At 64.5% G+C, this 14,494-nt stretch overlaps 6 protein-coding genes across 6 annotated transcripts; 3 read left to right on the forward strand and 3 right to left on the reverse strand.

The window, feature by feature from the left end:
* Positions 1-64: 64 nt before the first annotated feature.
* On the reverse strand, positions 65-1,188 carry LOC142036361 (feather keratin 3-like). The gene is made up of 2 exons (XM_075039494.1): positions 1,173-1,188; positions 65-755 (listed from the first exon to the last, which is right to left on the reverse strand). The coding sequence occupies exon 2, from the start codon at positions 732-734 to the stop codon at positions 369-371; it is 366 nt and encodes a 121-aa protein (XP_074895595.1). The 5' UTR covers positions 735-755; positions 1,173-1,188; the 3' UTR covers positions 65-368.
* A 1,146-nt stretch (positions 1,189-2,334) lies between these two features.
* Positions 2,335-3,398, forward strand: LOC142036362 (feather keratin 3-like). Its single transcript, XM_075039495.1, has 2 exons — positions 2,335-2,446; positions 2,565-3,398. Exon 2 carries the CDS (start codon positions 2,589-2,591, stop codon positions 2,952-2,954), a length of 366 nt encoding a protein of 121 aa, XP_074895596.1. The 5' UTR covers positions 2,335-2,446; positions 2,565-2,588; the 3' UTR covers positions 2,955-3,398.
* A 1,805-nt stretch (positions 3,399-5,203) lies between these two features.
* On the reverse strand, positions 5,204-6,251 carry LOC142036363 (uncharacterized). The gene has a single exon (XM_075039496.1). It carries the CDS (start codon positions 6,228-6,230, stop codon positions 5,508-5,510), a length of 723 nt encoding a protein of 240 aa, XP_074895597.1. The 5' UTR covers positions 6,231-6,251; the 3' UTR covers positions 5,204-5,507.
* A 1,222-nt stretch (positions 6,252-7,473) lies between these two features.
* LOC142036364 (feather keratin 3-like) lies at positions 7,474-8,524 on the forward strand. Its single transcript, XM_075039497.1, has 2 exons — positions 7,474-7,585; positions 7,691-8,524. The coding sequence occupies exon 2, from the start codon at positions 7,715-7,717 to the stop codon at positions 8,078-8,080; it is 366 nt and encodes a 121-aa protein (XP_074895598.1). The 5' UTR covers positions 7,474-7,585; positions 7,691-7,714; the 3' UTR covers positions 8,081-8,524.
* Positions 8,525-10,329: 1,805 nt separating this feature from the next.
* On the reverse strand, positions 10,330-11,467 carry LOC142036365 (feather keratin 3-like). The gene is made up of 2 exons (XM_075039498.1): positions 11,438-11,467; positions 10,330-11,020 (listed from the first exon to the last, which is right to left on the reverse strand). Exon 2 carries the CDS (start codon positions 10,997-10,999, stop codon positions 10,634-10,636), a length of 366 nt encoding a protein of 121 aa, XP_074895599.1. The 5' UTR covers positions 11,000-11,020; positions 11,438-11,467; the 3' UTR covers positions 10,330-10,633.
* A 1,132-nt stretch (positions 11,468-12,599) lies between these two features.
* LOC142036366 (feather keratin 3-like) lies at positions 12,600-13,640 on the forward strand. The gene is made up of 2 exons (XM_075039499.1): positions 12,600-12,711; positions 12,817-13,640. The coding sequence occupies exon 2, from the start codon at positions 12,841-12,843 to the stop codon at positions 13,204-13,206; it is 366 nt and encodes a 121-aa protein (XP_074895600.1). The 5' UTR covers positions 12,600-12,711; positions 12,817-12,840; the 3' UTR covers positions 13,207-13,640.
* The last annotated feature ends 854 nt before the right edge of the window (positions 13,641-14,494 follow it).

Here is a 14,494-nt window from a genome sequence, read left to right on the forward strand (position 1 = left end):
GCGCAGGGCGAGGGAGCCCTGCAGCCCACGCTAGGCCTTGAAAGGAAAGGCAGAGAGGCAGGTGTTGGATGCAGGCTTGCTTTATTGCAGTGCAGGAAAGCACCCACTGCAGAAAGACACACAAGGCAGAGGCAGGCAGGTTGTCACCCCGGGCTTCAAGAGAGGTGTTCCTTCAGGCTTCTCCCAGGCGGTGGCTGTTGTGGAGACAAGCAAGTGCCCTGTGGGACGATGGTGGAGTTGCACCATGCACCTGGGCATGGGCAGGAGCAAGGAGGAGAGGCAAGATGGAGAGAGGGGACGGAGGGGAGAAAGGAGAGGAGGTGTGAGGCTGAGGAGGCCCAGGGGCTCTGGGGGCTCTGGGGCTGGGTCTAGCAGGGCCCACAGGTGTCCCACAGCTTCTTGCTGTAGCGGGGCAAGGCACAAGGGCTGCAGGCGGGAGAAGCGTAGGGTCTGCCAAAGGTGCAGAGGCCCCCCGAGCCCAGGGTGGCGCCGGCGCCGTAGAGGCCTCCCAGCCCCAGGTTGCCCCCAAAGGCGGGTGCTCCGGAGGAGCCCACCACGGCTTGCTGGGGGAAGGAGCTGAGGATGGGGCCGGGGAAGGTGACGACGACGGGGGGCGGCTGGATGAAGGCCGTCGAGTCGGGGCACTGCCGGGCGCACAGCTCGTTGCAGCTCTCAGCGATGGGCTGGGGGACGGCGACGCCGGTTTTCGGTGGGCACAGGTCGTAGCAAGACATCTTTGTGCGAGAGAGCTGAGCCTGAAACACGCGGGAGCCAAGGACAGGTGTCATGAGCGAGGAGGAGATCCCGTGGCCGAGCAGTGCCCTGTTCCCAGGGCTGCCCTGGAGCTGGAGGGGCCGGAGCCGCCACCTTGCCCGCACTGCCTGCCGCTTGCTCTTTGCCCAGCCAGCCCCCCTCAGCGCCCTGCTCTCCGCACCCCTTGCCTTGCCCTCTCTGCACACAGAGGGCACGCAAGCCCTCCCCGAGAGCCTGTGCGAGGCCTGGCTCTGCGCGTCTGGGCCACGGGGCTCCTTCCTCCTCCCTCCGCCACTCAGCCCGCCCTGGCCCTCCAAGCCTGCTGCCAGCACGCCCATGGCCAGCAGTGCTCTCCTGGCCACGGAGTCCCCACGCCAGCCCCTGCCAGAGGAGGCCGAGAGCTGCAGGCACCCACCTACCCTGTTCCCGAGCAGAGCGAGGCAGGAGCGGCGGATGCCAGCGCTTGCCGAGGGCAGCGCTTTTATGCCGGGCTGGCGAGTGCGGGGAGGAGCTGGCCGCGCTGGGGGCACGTGGCCCGCAGCGGCCGAGCCCCTGCCTCCTCCCTGCGTGGCATGGGGCTGTTTTGCTGATGCTGTTTCCTCTCCAGCCCCAACCTGCTCTATCAGCCCCTGCAATTACCCCGCTTGGATGCTTGCCAGCTGCCACCTCACGGGCCGAATGAGCCCAGCTGTCTTTTCATTATCTCGGTGTGTAAGAGGGCATGCAGCGTGACAAAGGCTGACTGCGAGCGCCCTGCGTGCCATAGCACTTGCCCAAGGGCTCGGGCTCGGGGCGGCCCCTTGCTTTCTTTGCAGAGCCACAGGGAAGACCAGGGTCCTGGTGCTGGCCAGGAAGGCGGCCTTGCAAAGGCCTCCCGCATGCCAGTGACCGCGTGACGTGCGCCGTGTGGCTATTATCCGCAGAGGCGCGAGGTTACGAAATGCCAAATCAAAGGCACTCCTCTCGGGCACTGCCTGCTCAGCACGATGCATCACTCAGCAGCCCAAAGGAGCCGGTCTCCATCCACCTGAAGGCGTTAGCCATCGACCTCTGCAATTCTGGGGGAGAAAACCCCCTCGTGCTCTTCCCTGAGGTGCATGGTGCAAGGAGCACAGACCCCACCTGGGCCCGCACGGCACAGGCTCGTGCCAGCCCTCCCCCAGCCCCTCGCAAGTGTCCCGGGAGCCCCATTGCTGGGGGACGGTGCTGGGCCGGGGCTGCCCTTGGGGTGCTGGGGAGATGGGAACTCTGCCTGGTGGCATGACCGCAGCAGCCCCCGGCTGGCTCGGCCCCGCCGGCGCTCGCGGTGTCTCTCCTCCCAGCAGAGCCTGGCTGCGGGCACGGGGCAGACATGTCTTCCCCGGGCAGAGCACGAGGCAGGCAGCGGGGAGCTGCAGAAGCACAGCCCTCTCCTGCTGTGCGCAGACCCCAGCAGGGAGATGCCTGCTATCATTTAGCCCTCGAACCAGAAAGGGGAGGAAAGCCTCGGAAGTGGCAGGTGCTGGCCTGGCGAGGGGATGCTGACTCAGGGAGGGGCAGGAGCTGGACAGCCCCATCATCATTGGCAGGAGGGAGTGCCGCCTCTGCAGACTGGCCCAGGTGGTGCTGAGCAATGGCGGGGCTGCTATAAAAGCTCTGCCTCTGCCAGGCTCCCCCAAGCACTGCTCTGGCCACCTTTGCCTCTGGGAACAGGGTAAGTCTGTGAGCGTTTCTCCTCCCGGCCCCCTGCTCCGGCCCCGGCCCCTCCGCCTCGGGCGCTCGCCTCTGCTGCTCGCCTCTGCTGCTCTCTTGCAATCTCTGCCTTCTTGCAGAGCACCGTCCGATCCTGCGCAAAGATGTCTTGCTACGACCTGTGCCCACCGAAAACCGGCGTCGCCGTCCCCCAGCCCATCGCTGAGAGCTGCAACGAGCTGTGCGCCCGGCAGTGCCCCGACTCGACGGCCTTCATCCAGCCGCCCCCCGTCGTCGTCACCTTCCCCGGCCCCATCCTCAGCTCCTTCCCCCAGCAAGCCGTGGTGGGCTCCTCCGGAGCACCCGCCTTTGGGGGCAACCTGGGGCTGGGAGGCCTCTACGGCGCCGGCGCCACCCTGGGCTCGGGGGGCCTCTGCACCTTTGGCAGACCCTACGCTTCTCCCGCCTGCAGCCCTTGTGCCTTGCCCCGCTACAGCAAGAAGCTGTGGGACACCTGTGGGCCCTGCTAGACCCAGCTCAGCCCCAGGCGCTGCCCCCAGCCCAAACGCCAACACCACCACCCAAGCAGGGCTGAGCTGGCGGGCACGGGGCACTGAGGAGAGCTGAGCATCGCCAGCCCCAGCCAACGCCTGGGCAGCCGGCAGTGCCACCCACCCTCAGCCCTTCCCTGCCCTCTTCTCCTGCCCTCTGCTCTCCTCCCCTCCCCTCCCCTCTCGTCCCAGCTGTCGGATGGGGCAGGAGGTGGACCCGAAAGGCCCTGCGAGGCTGATGGGCCAAGTCCTCGGGATCTGGCATGCCGCGCCAAGGGGGCATCTGGAGCGAGAGGCGATGCCCTGGAGAAGATCCCTCTGCTTCCCCCAACACGTGGCGACCGGCCTCTCTGGGTCCTGCCCACCGTCTCTCTGACAGTCTCTCCTGCTCCTCTGGGCACAATAAAGGTTTCCTGCATTCAAGTCATGTCTCCCTCCCTCCATGTGCCATGTTGGGAGGACCCCGTGGGTGGGTTCCCGGCAGCTGTGGGAGGGCAAATAGTGGTCCTCGGATGCCTGGGCAAGGGGAGGGTGGGTGGTGGTGGGAGAGGGAGGATGCAGGCAGCAGGCAGGGGAGAGAGAGCCCTTTGGTGGGCCTTGCAGGAGCTGGGGAAAGGGCAGAAGGCAGGACAGGCGCTGGCAGTGCTCCCTTGCCCGGTCTTCTCAGCCCGGGAGCGGCAGCAGCTCCGCCAGGTCCCGCTGCTCCGCAGAAGCAGGGCAGCATCTCCGGGCGTCTGCACAGAGGAGGCTGGAGGAGAGCCAGCGTTAAACCCCGTGCCCGGGAAATGGCCGTCGATTGCTGGAGAGCAGCTTGTCAGGAAAGGCCCTGGGGGTGCTGGTGGACGCCAAGCTGAGCATGAGCCGGCAACGTGCGTTGGGGCAAAGGCAGCCGGCGGTGTCCTGGGCTGCATGCGGAGGAGGTGGAGGGAGGGGATCCTTGGCCTCCACTCGGCGCTGGCGAGGCCACCCCTGGGCTGCTGTGTCCAGTGCTGGGCTCCCCAGCACGGGAGAGATGTGGGGCTACTGGAGAGAGTCCAGCAAAGTGCCGCACACAGCTGCCGAAGGGACAGGGAGCACGTGTCCTCTGGGGAGAGCCTCAGAGAGATGGGACTGTTCCTCTTGGCGCTGAGGAGGCTCGGGGTGGGGTGGGGGGAGTGTCTCGTCAGTGTGCACCCATGGCTGAAGGGAAGGCATCAAGAAGATGGAGCCAGGCTCTTTTCAGAGGTGTCCAGTGCCAGGACAAGAGACAATGGGCACCAGCTGAAAGACGGGAGGCTCCGCCTCAACATCCCAAAGCCCTTTTTCCACTGTGAGGGTGAACGAGCCCTGGCACAAGTTGGCCCGGGAGGTTGTGGAGCCTGCGTCCTTGGAGACGTGCAAAAGCCGTGTGGCCACGGCGCTGGGCAGCCGGCTCGGGGTGACCCTGCTTGAGGGGGCAGCATGACAAGATGCCCTGCAAAGGCTCCTGCCACAACAGTCAGGCTGTGTTTTCTGTGATTTGGCGTCTGCGGCAGAGAACCGAGGAGCACGGCGTGTGTTGGTCTGTGCTGGGGATGGGGAAGTGGAAGGGGAAAGGGAAGGTGAAGGAGGAGAGGGAAGGGGAGAGGGGAGTGGAAGGGGAAGGGAAATGGGATGAGGAAGGGGAAGGGGGAGTAGAAAAAGAAGGGAAGAGGAAGGGAAAGGAGGAGGAGAAGAGGCAAGGGAAGGGGAGGGAGAAGCGGTAGGGAAAGAGGAAAGGGAGGGAGAAGGGGAAGGAGAAGAAGAAGGGGGAGAAGCGGAAAAAAAGTAGCAAAAGGGTACAAAGAAGAGGAAAGGGCACTGGACGTTGTTAGGGAAGAGGAAGGGAATGGGAAGCCTCCCGTTTCCTTTTTCTCCCAGGGCCTCAAGCTGAGCCAAGGAGGCACAAAGGTCTGGAGCTGCGGCAGGAATTGCTCCTGGCTGGCTCCCATCCCCTGGGGCAGCCGTGCTCACGCGCAGGGAGGCTGGAGGCCTGCAAACACCCCAGGGCTGCATGTCGTGCAGGCAGGGGAGCCACCTGCGTTCAGGCAGGGCCCTTGGAGCTCAGCCGCGGGACCGTGGCGGGGGGGGGGGGTGTCTCCCAAAAGGCAGCTCAGCCGGGCTCTGCTGGGGCTGAGCCTGCCCTGGCCCGGCTGGAGGGGGACACGCGCAGGGCGAGGGAGCCCTGCAGCCCACGCTAGGCCTTGAAAGGAAAGGCAGAGAGGCAGGTGTTGGATGCAGGCTTGCTTTATTGCAGTGCAGGAAAGCACCCACTGCAGAAAGACACACAAGGCAGAGGCAGGCAGGTTGTCACCCCGGGCTTCAAGAGAGGTGTTCCTTCAGGCTTCTCCCAGGCGGTGGCTGTTGTGGAGACAAGCAAGTGCCCTGTGGGACGATGGTGGAGTTGCACCATGCACCTGGGCATGGGCAGGAGCAAGGAGGAGAGGCAAGATGGAGAGAGGGGACGGAGGGGAGAAAGGAGAGGAGGTGTGAGGCTGAGGAGGCCCAGGGGCTCTGGGGGCTCTGGGGCTGGGTCTAGCAGGGCCCACAGGTGTCCCACAGCTTCTTGCTGTAGCGGGGCAAGGCACAAGGGCTGCAGGCGGGAGAAGCGTAGGGTCTGCCAAAGGTGCAGAGGCCCCCCGAGCCCAGGGTGGCGCCGGCGCCGTAGAGGCCTCCCAGCCCCAGGTTGCCCCCAAAGGCGGGTGCTCCGGAGGAGCCCACCACGGCTTGCTGGGGGAAGGAGCTGAGGATGGGGCCGGGGAAGGTGACGACGACGGGGGGCGGCTGGATGAAGGCCGTCGAGTCGGGGCACTGCCGGGCGCACAGCTCGTTGCAGCTCTCAGCGATGGGCTGGGGGACGGCGACGCCGGTTTTCGGTGGGCACAGGTCGTAGCAAGACATCTTTGTGCGAGAGAGCTGAGCCTGAAACACGCGGGAGCCAAGGACAGGTGTCATGAGCGAGGAGGAGATCCCGTGGCCGAGCAGTGCCCTGTTCCCAGGGCTGCCCTGGAGCTGGAGGGGCCGGAGCCGCCACCTTGCCCGCACTGCCTGCCGCTTGCTCTTTGCCCAGCCAGCCCCCCTCAGCGCCCTGCTCTCCGCACCCCTTGCCTTGCCCTCTCTGCACACAGAGGGCACGCAAGCCCTCCCCGAGAGCCTGTGCGAGGCCTGGCTCTGCGCGTCTGGGCCACGGGGCTCCTTCCTCCTCCCTCCGCCACTCAGCCCGCCCTGGCCCTCCAAGCCTGCTGCCAGCACGCCCATGGCCAGCAGTGCTCTCCTGGCCACGGAGTCCCCACGCCAGCCCCTGCCAGAGGAGGCCGAGAGCTGCAGGCACCCACCTACCCTGTTCCTGAGCAGAGCGAGGCAGGAGCGGCGGATGCCAGCGCTTGCCGAGGGCAGCGCTTTTATGCCGGGCTGGCGAGTGCGGGGAGGAGCTGGCCGCGCTGGGGGCACGTGGCCCGCAGCGGCCGAGCCCCTGCCTCCTCCCTGCGTGGCATGGGGCTGTTTTGCTGATGCTGTTTCCTCTCCAGCCCCAACCTGCTCTATCAGCCCCTGCAATTACCCCGCTTGGATGCTTGCCAGCTGCCACCTCACGGGCCGAATGAGCCCAGCTGTCTTTTCATTATCTCGGTGTGTAAGAGGGCATGCAGCGTGACAAAGGCTGACTGCGAGCGCCCTGCGTGCCATAGCACTTGCCCAAGGGCTCGGGCTCGGGGCGGCCCCTTGCTTTCTTTGCAGAGCCACAGGGAAGACCAGGGTCCTGGTGCTGGCCAGGAAGGCGGCCTTGCAAAGGCCTCCCGCATGCCAGTGACCGCGTGACGTGCGCCGTGTGGCTATTATCCGCAGAGGCGCGAGGTTACGAAATGCCAAATCAAAGGCACTCCTCTCGGGCACTGCCTGCTCAGCACGATGCATCACTCAGCAGCCCAAAGGAGCCGGTCTCCATCCACCTGAAGGCGTTAGCCATCGACCTCTGCAATTCTGGGGGAGAAAACCCCCTCGTGCTCTTCCCTGAGGTGCATGGTGCAAGGAGCACAGACCCCACCTGGGCCCGCACGGCACAGGCTCGTGCCAGCCCTCCCCCAGCCCCTCGCAAGTGTCCCGGGAGCCCCATTGCTGGGGGACGGTGCTGGGCCGGGGCTGCCCTTGGGGTGCTGGGGAGATGGGAACTCTGCCTGGTGGCATGACCGCAGCAGCCCCCGGCTGGCTCGGCCCCGCCGGCGCTCGCGGTGTCTCTCCTCCCAGCAGAGCCTGGCTGCGGGCACGGGGCAGACATGTCTTCCCCGGGCAGAGCACGAGGCAGGCAGCGGGGAGCTGCAGAAGCACAGCCCTCTCCTGCTGTGCGCAGACCCCAGCAGGGAGATGCCTGCTATCATTTAGCCCTCGAACCAGAAAGGGGAGGAAAGCCTCGGAAGTGGCAGGTGCTGGCCTGGCGAGGGGATGCTGACTCAGGGAGGGGCAGGAGCTGGACAGCCCCATCATCATTGGCAGGAGGGAGTGCCGCCTCTGCAGACTGGCCCAGGTGGTGCTGAGCAATGGCGGGGCTGCTATAAAAGCTCTGCCTCTGCCAGGCTCCCCCAAGCACTGCTCTGGCCACCTTTGCCTCTGGGAACAGGGTAAGTCTGTGAGCGTTTCTCCTCCCGGCCCCCTGCTCCGGCCCCGGCCCCTCCGCCTCGGGCGCTCGCCTCTGCTGCTCTCTTGCAATCTCTGCCTTCTTGCAGAGCACCGTCCGATCCTGCGCAAAGATGTCTTGCTACGACCTGTGCCCACCGAAAACCGGCGTCGCCGTCCCCCAGCCCATCGCTGAGAGCTGCAACGAGCTGTGCGCCCGGCAGTGCCCCGACTCGACGGCCTTCATCCAGCCGCCCCCCGTCGTCGTCACCTTCCCCGGCCCCATCCTCAGCTCCTTCCCCCAGCAAGCCGTGGTGGGCTCCTCCGGAGCACCCGCCTTTGGGGGCAACCTGGGGCTGGGAGGCCTCTACGGCGCCGGCGCCACCCTGGGCTCGGGGGGCCTCTGCACCTTTGGCAGACCCTACGCTTCTCCCGCCTGCAGCCCTTGTGCCTTGCCCCGCTACAGCAAGAAGCTGTGGGACACCTGTGGGCCCTGCTAGACCCAGCTCAGCCCCAGGCGCTGCCCCCAGCCCAAACGCCAACACCACCACCCAAGCAGGGCTGAGCTGGCGGGCACGGGGCACTGAGGAGAGCTGAGCATCGCCAGCCCCAGCCAACGCCTGGGCAGCCGGCAGTGCCACCCACCCTCAGCCCTTCCCTGCCCTCTTCTCCTGCCCTCTGCTCTCCTCCCCTCCCCTCCCCTCTCGTCCCAGCTGTCGGATGGGGCAGGAGGTGGACCCGAAAGGCCCTGCGAGGCTGATGGGCCAAGTCCTCGGGATCTGGCATGCCGCGCCAAGGGGGCATCTGGAGCGAGAGGCGATGCCCTGGAGAAGATCCCTCTGCTTCCCCCAACACGTGGCGACCGGCCTCTCTGGGTCCTGCCCACCGTCTCTCTGACAGTCTCTCCTGCTCCTCTGGGCACAATAAAGGTTTCCTGCATTCAAGTCATGTCTCCCTCCCTCCATGTGCCATGTTGGGAGGACCCCGTGGGTGGGTTCCCGGCAGCTGTGGGAGGGCAAATAGTGGTCCTCGGATGCCTGGGCAAGGGGAGGGTGGGTGGTGGTGGGAGAGGGAGGATGCAGGCAGCAGGCAGGGGAGAGAGAGCCCTTTGGTGGGCCTTGCAGGAGCTGGGGAAAGGGCAGAAGGCAGGACAGGCGCTGGCAGTGCTCCCTTGCCCGGTCTTCTCAGCCCGGGAGCGGCAGCAGCTCCGCCAGGTCCCGCTGCTCCGCAGAAGCAGGGCAGCATCTCCGGGCGTCTGCACAGAGGAGGCTGGAGGAGAGCCAGCGTTAAACCCCGTGCCCGGGAAATGGCCGTCGATTGCTGGAGAGCAGCTTGTCAGGAAAGGCCCTGGGGGTGCTGGTGGACGCCAAGCTGAGCATGAGCCGGCAACGTGCGTTGGGGCAAAGGCAGCCGGCGGTGTCCTGGGCTGCATGCGGAGGAGGTGGAGGGAGGGGATCCTTGGCCTCCACTCGGCGCTGGCGAGGCCACCCCTGGGCTGCTGTGTCCAGTGCTGGGCTCCCCAGCACGGGAGAGATGTGGGGCTACTGGAGAGAGTCCAGCAAAGTGCCGCACACAGCTGCCGAAGGGACAGGGAGCACGTGTCCTCTGGGGAGAGCCTCAGAGAGATGGGACTGTTCCTCTTGGCGCTGAGGAGGCTCGGGGTGGGGTGGGGGGAGTGTCTCGTCAGTGTGCACCCATGGCTGAAGGGAAGGCATCAAGAAGATGGAGCCAGGCTCTTTTCAGAGGTGTCCAGTGCCAGGACAAGAGACAATGGGCACCAGCTGAAAGACGGGAGGCTCCGCCTCAACATCCCAAAGCCCTTTTTCCACTGTGAGGGTGAACGAGCCCTGGCACAAGTTGGCCCGGGAGGTTGTGGAGCCTGCGTCCTTGGAGACGTGCAAAAGCCGTGTGGCCACGGCGCTGGGCAGCCGGCTCGGGGTGACCCTGCTTGAGGGGGCAGCATGACAAGATGCCCTGCAAAGGCTCCTGCCACAACAGTCAGGCTGTGTTTTCTGTGATTTGGCGTCTGCGGCAGAGAACCGAGGAGCACGGCGTGTGTTGGTCTGTGCTGGGGATGGGGAAGTGGAAGGGGAAAGGGAAGGTGAAGGAGGAGAGGGAAGGGGAGAGGGGAGTGGAAGGGGAAGGGAAATGGGATGAGGAAGGGGAAGGGGGAGTAGAAAAAGAAGGGAAGAGGAAGGGAAAGGAGGAGGAGAAGAGGCAAGGGAAGGGGAGGGAGAAGCGGTAGGGAAAGAGGAAAGGGAGGGAGAAGGGGAAGGAGAAGAAGAAGGGGGAGAAGCGGAAAAAAAGTAGCAAAAGGGTACAAAGAAGAGGAAAGGGCACTGGACGTTGTTAGGGAAGAGGAAGGGAATGGGAAGCCTCCCGTTTCCTTTTTCTCCCAGGGCCTCAAGCTGAGCCAAGGAGGCACAAAGGTCTGGAGCTGCGGCAGGAATTGCTCCTGGCTGGCTCCCATCCCCTGGGGCAGCCGTGCTCACGCGCAGGGAGGCTGGAGGCCTGCAAACACCCCAGGGCTGCATGTCGTGCAGGCAGGGGAGCCACCTGCGTTCAGGCAGGGCCCTTGGAGCTCAGCCGCGGGACCGTGGCGGGGGGGGGGGGTGTCTCCCAAAAGGCAGCTCAGCCGGGCTCTGCTGGGGCTGAGCCTGCCCTGGCCCGGCTGGAGGGGGACACGCGCAGGGCGAGGGAGCCCTGCAGCCCACGCTAGGCCTTGAAAGGAAAGGCAGAGAGGCAGGTGTTGGATGCAGGCTTGCTTTATTGCAGTGCAGGAAAGCACCCACTGCAGAAAGACACACAAGGCAGAGGCAGGCAGGTTGTCACCCCGGGCTTCAAGAGAGGTGTTCCTTCAGGCTTCTCCCAGGCGGTGGCTGTTGTGGAGACAAGCAAGTGCCCTGTGGGACGATGGTGGAGTTGCACCATGCACCTGGGCATGGGCAGGAGCAAGGAGGAGAGGCAAGATGGAGAGAGGGGACGGAGGGGAGAAAGGAGAGGAGGTGTGAGGCTGAGGAGGCCCAGGGGCTCTGGGGGCTCTGGGGCTGGGTCTAGCAGGGCCCACAGGTGTCCCACAGCTTCTTGCTGTAGCGGGGCAAGGCACAAGGGCTGCAGGCGGGAGAAGCGTAGGGTCTGCCAAAGGTGCAGAGGCCCCCCGAGCCCAGGGTGGCGCCGGCGCCGTAGAGGCCTCCCAGCCCCAGGTTGCCCCCAAAGGCGGGTGCTCCGGAGGAGCCCACCACGGCTTGCTGGGGGAAGGAGCTGAGGATGGGGCCGGGGAAGGTGACGACGACGGGGGGCGGCTGGATGAAGGCCGTCGAGTCGGGGCACTGCCGGGCGCACAGCTCGTTGCAGCTCTCAGCGATGGGCTGGGGGACGGCGACGCCGGTTTTCGGTGGGCACAGGTCGTAGCAAGACATCTTTGTGCGAGAGAGCTGAGCCTGAAACACGCGGGAGCCAAGGACAGGTGTCATGAGCGAGGAGGAGATCCCGTGGCCGAGCAGTGCCCTGTTCCCAGGGCTGCCCTGGAGCTGGAGGGGCCGGAGCCGCCACCTTGCCCGCACTGCCTGCCGCTTGCTCTTTGCCCAGCCAGCCCCCCTCAGCGCCCTGCTCTCCGCACCCCTTGCCTTGCCCTCTCTGCACACAGAGGGCACGCAAGCCCTCCCCGAGAGCCTGTGCGAGGCCTGGCTCTGCGCGTCTGGGCCACGGGGCTCCTTCCTCCTCCCTCCGCCACTCAGCCCGCCCTGGCCCTCCAAGCCTGCTGCCAGCACGCCCATGGCCAGCAGTGCTCTCCTGGCCACGGAGTCCCCACGCCAGCCCCTGCCAGAGGAGGCCGAGAGCTGCAGGCACCCACCTACCCTGTTCCTGAGCAGAGCGAGGCAGGAGCGGCGGATGCCAGCGCTTGCCGAGGGCAGCGCTTTTATGCCGGGCTGGCGAGTGCGGGGAGGAGCTGGCCGCGCTGGGGGCACGTGGCCCGCAGCGGCCGAGCCCCTGCCTCCTCCCTGCGTGGCATGGGGCTGTTTTGCTGATGCTGTTTCCTCTCCAGCCCCAACCTGCTCTATCAGCCCCTGCAATTACCCCGCTTGGATGCTTGCCAGCTGCCACCTCACGGGCCGAATGAGCCCAGCTGTCTTTTCATTATCTCGGTGTGTAAGAGGGCATGCAGCGTGACAAAGGCTGACTGCGAGCGCCCTGCGTGCCATAGCACTTGCCCAAGGGCTCGGGCTCGGGGCGGCCCCTTGCTTTCTTTGCAGAGCCACAGGGAAGACCAGGGTCCTGGTGCTGGCCAGGAAGGCGGCCTTGCAAAGGCCTCCCGCATGCCAGTGACCGCGTGACGTGCGCCGTGTGGCTATTATCCGCAGAGGCGCGAGGTTACGAAATGCCAAATCAAAGGCACTCCTCTCGGGCACTGCCTGCTCAGCACGATGCATCACTCAGCAGCCCAAAGGAGCCGGTCTCCATCCACCTGAAGGCGTTAGCCATCGACCTCTGCAATTCTGGGGGAGAAAACCCCCTCGTGCTCTTCCCTGAGGTGCATGGTGCAAGGAGCACAGACCCCACCTGGGCCCGCACGGCACAGGCTCGTGCCAGCCCTCCCCCAGCCCCTCGCAAGTGTCCCGGGAGCCCCATTGCTGGGGGACGGTGCTGGGCCGGGGCTGCCCTTGGGGTGCTGGGGAGATGGGAACTCTGCCTGGTGGCATGACCGCAGCAGCCCCCGGCTGGCTCGGCCCCGCCGGCGCTCGCGGTGTCTCTCCTCCCAGCAGAGCCTGGCTGCGGGCACGGGGCAGACATGTCTTCCCCGGGCAGAGCACGAGGCAGGCAGCGGGGAGCTGCAGAAGCACAGCCCTCTCCTGCTGTGCGCAGACCCCAGCAGGGAGATGCCTGCTATCATTTAGCCCTCGAACCAGAAAGGGGAGGAAAGCCTCGGAAGTGGCAGGTGCTGGCCTGGCGAGGGGATGCTGACTCAGGGAGGGGCAGGAGCTGGACAGCCCCATCATCATTGGCAGGAGGGAGTGCCGCCTCTGCAGACTGGCCCAGGTGGTGCTGAGCAATGGCGGGGCTGCTATAAAAGCTCTGCCTCTGCCAGGCTCCCCCAAGCACTGCTCTGGCCACCTTTGCCTCTGGGAACAGGGTAAGTCTGTGAGCGTTTCTCCTCCCGGCCCCCTGCTCCGGCCCCGGCCCCTCCGCCTCGGGCGCTCGCCTCTGCTGCTCTCTTGCAATCTCTGCCTTCTTGCAGAGCACCGTCCGATCCTGCGCAAAGATGTCTTGCTACGACCTGTGCCCACCGAAAACCGGCGTCGCCGTCCCCCAGCCCATCGCTGAGAGCTGCAACGAGCTGTGCGCCCGGCAGTGCCCCGACTCGACGGCCTTCATCCAGCCGCCCCCCGTCGTCGTCACCTTCCCCGGCCCCATCCTCAGCTCCTTCCCCCAGCAAGCCGTGGTGGGCTCCTCCGGAGCACCCGCCTTTGGGGGCAACCTGGGGCTGGGAGGCCTCTACGGCGCCGGCGCCACCCTGGGCTCGGGGGGCCTCTGCACCTTTGGCAGACCCTACGCTTCTCCCGCCTGCAGCCCTTGTGCCTTGCCCCGCTACAGCAAGAAGCTGTGGGACACCTGTGGGCCCTGCTAGACCCAGCTCAGCCCCAGGCGCTGCCCCCAGCCCAAACGCCAACACCACCACCCAAGCAGGGCTGAGCTGGCGGGCACGGGGCACTGAGGAGAGCTGAGCATCGCCAGCCCCAGCCAACGCCTGGGCAGCCGGCAGTGCCACCCACCCTCAGCCCTTCCCTGCCCTCTTCTCCTGCCCTCTGCTCTCCTCCCCTCCCCTCCCCTCTCGTCCCAGCTGTCGGATGGGGCAGGAGGTGGACCCGAAAGGCCCTGCGAGGCTGATGGGCCAAGTCCTCGGGATCTGGCATGCCGCGCCAAGGGGGCATCTGGAGCGAGAGGCGATGCCCTGGAGAAGATCCCTCTGCTTCCCCCAACACGTGGCGACCGGCCTCTCTGGGTCCTGCCCACCGTCTCTCTGACAGTCTCTCCTGCTCCTCTGGGCACAATAAAGGTTTCCTGCTTCCATGTCATTTGTCCCTCCCTCCTTTTTCCACATTCAGTCCCTGGAAGCTGTGGGATGGCAAATTTTGTTTTCTCCATATTTCACCTGGGCATATCATATCTGTTGTCATTCCTAGGAGAGAATTTGCGATTCCTAGTTTTCCTTCTCCAGCTTCAGATGAGTGGTGCTGATCTCAGGGAAAATTTTCTCTTCTCTAATTTGTGAGAGGAATTTTTCACTTACATAGTTGTTGGAATGATTTGGGTTCACGTGGTTAGACTGCAGATGCCTCTTCAAGAAATGCATGCATACTTATATATAAATATGTGTATAGATATATATTTGGGCCATAACATTCATATATTAGAGGGTAGTATCTTAGCTACTGTTCACAGTCTTTCAGAAGAAGGTGTGATGCTGCTCTCTCACTCTCCAAAACTTTGTACTTCGACAAAACTGTTGCTGTATCATATTCAGGGAATTTGTTGCTTGCTAGAGGTCAAAAGCAAATACAGTTCATCTGTTTCTTAGTTTTAATCAAGATGACCCATCCAACAACATGATTTTTACCCCTTACTGTGGTATGTGTGAGAGTAATTGACTTAAGATTAGTGCCATTCAAATTTCTTGGATTCACCCTGTCTTTTTAGAGAAGTAGTCCCACGTTGGCAGTAAAAGGGAAATTGGGTGTGCTCTTCCCCTTGTTTTTACAGGTTCTGCTTATACTACCACTACTCTCTTGTATTCTCTATTTACAGTGTATTCACTCAAGAACATACAATCTCCCTATTCCTTACCATCACATATGTGGGGCTACTCAGTGAATTTTTCCTATTCTGTCACTTCTTTCTGATTATGGCCTGTGTTA

Source organism: Buteo buteo, chromosome 11 (genome assembly GCF_964188355.1).
Source record: "Buteo buteo chromosome 11, bButBut1.hap1.1, whole genome shotgun sequence".
Classification (NCBI taxonomy): Eukaryota; Metazoa; Chordata; class Aves; order Accipitriformes; family Accipitridae; genus Buteo; species Buteo buteo.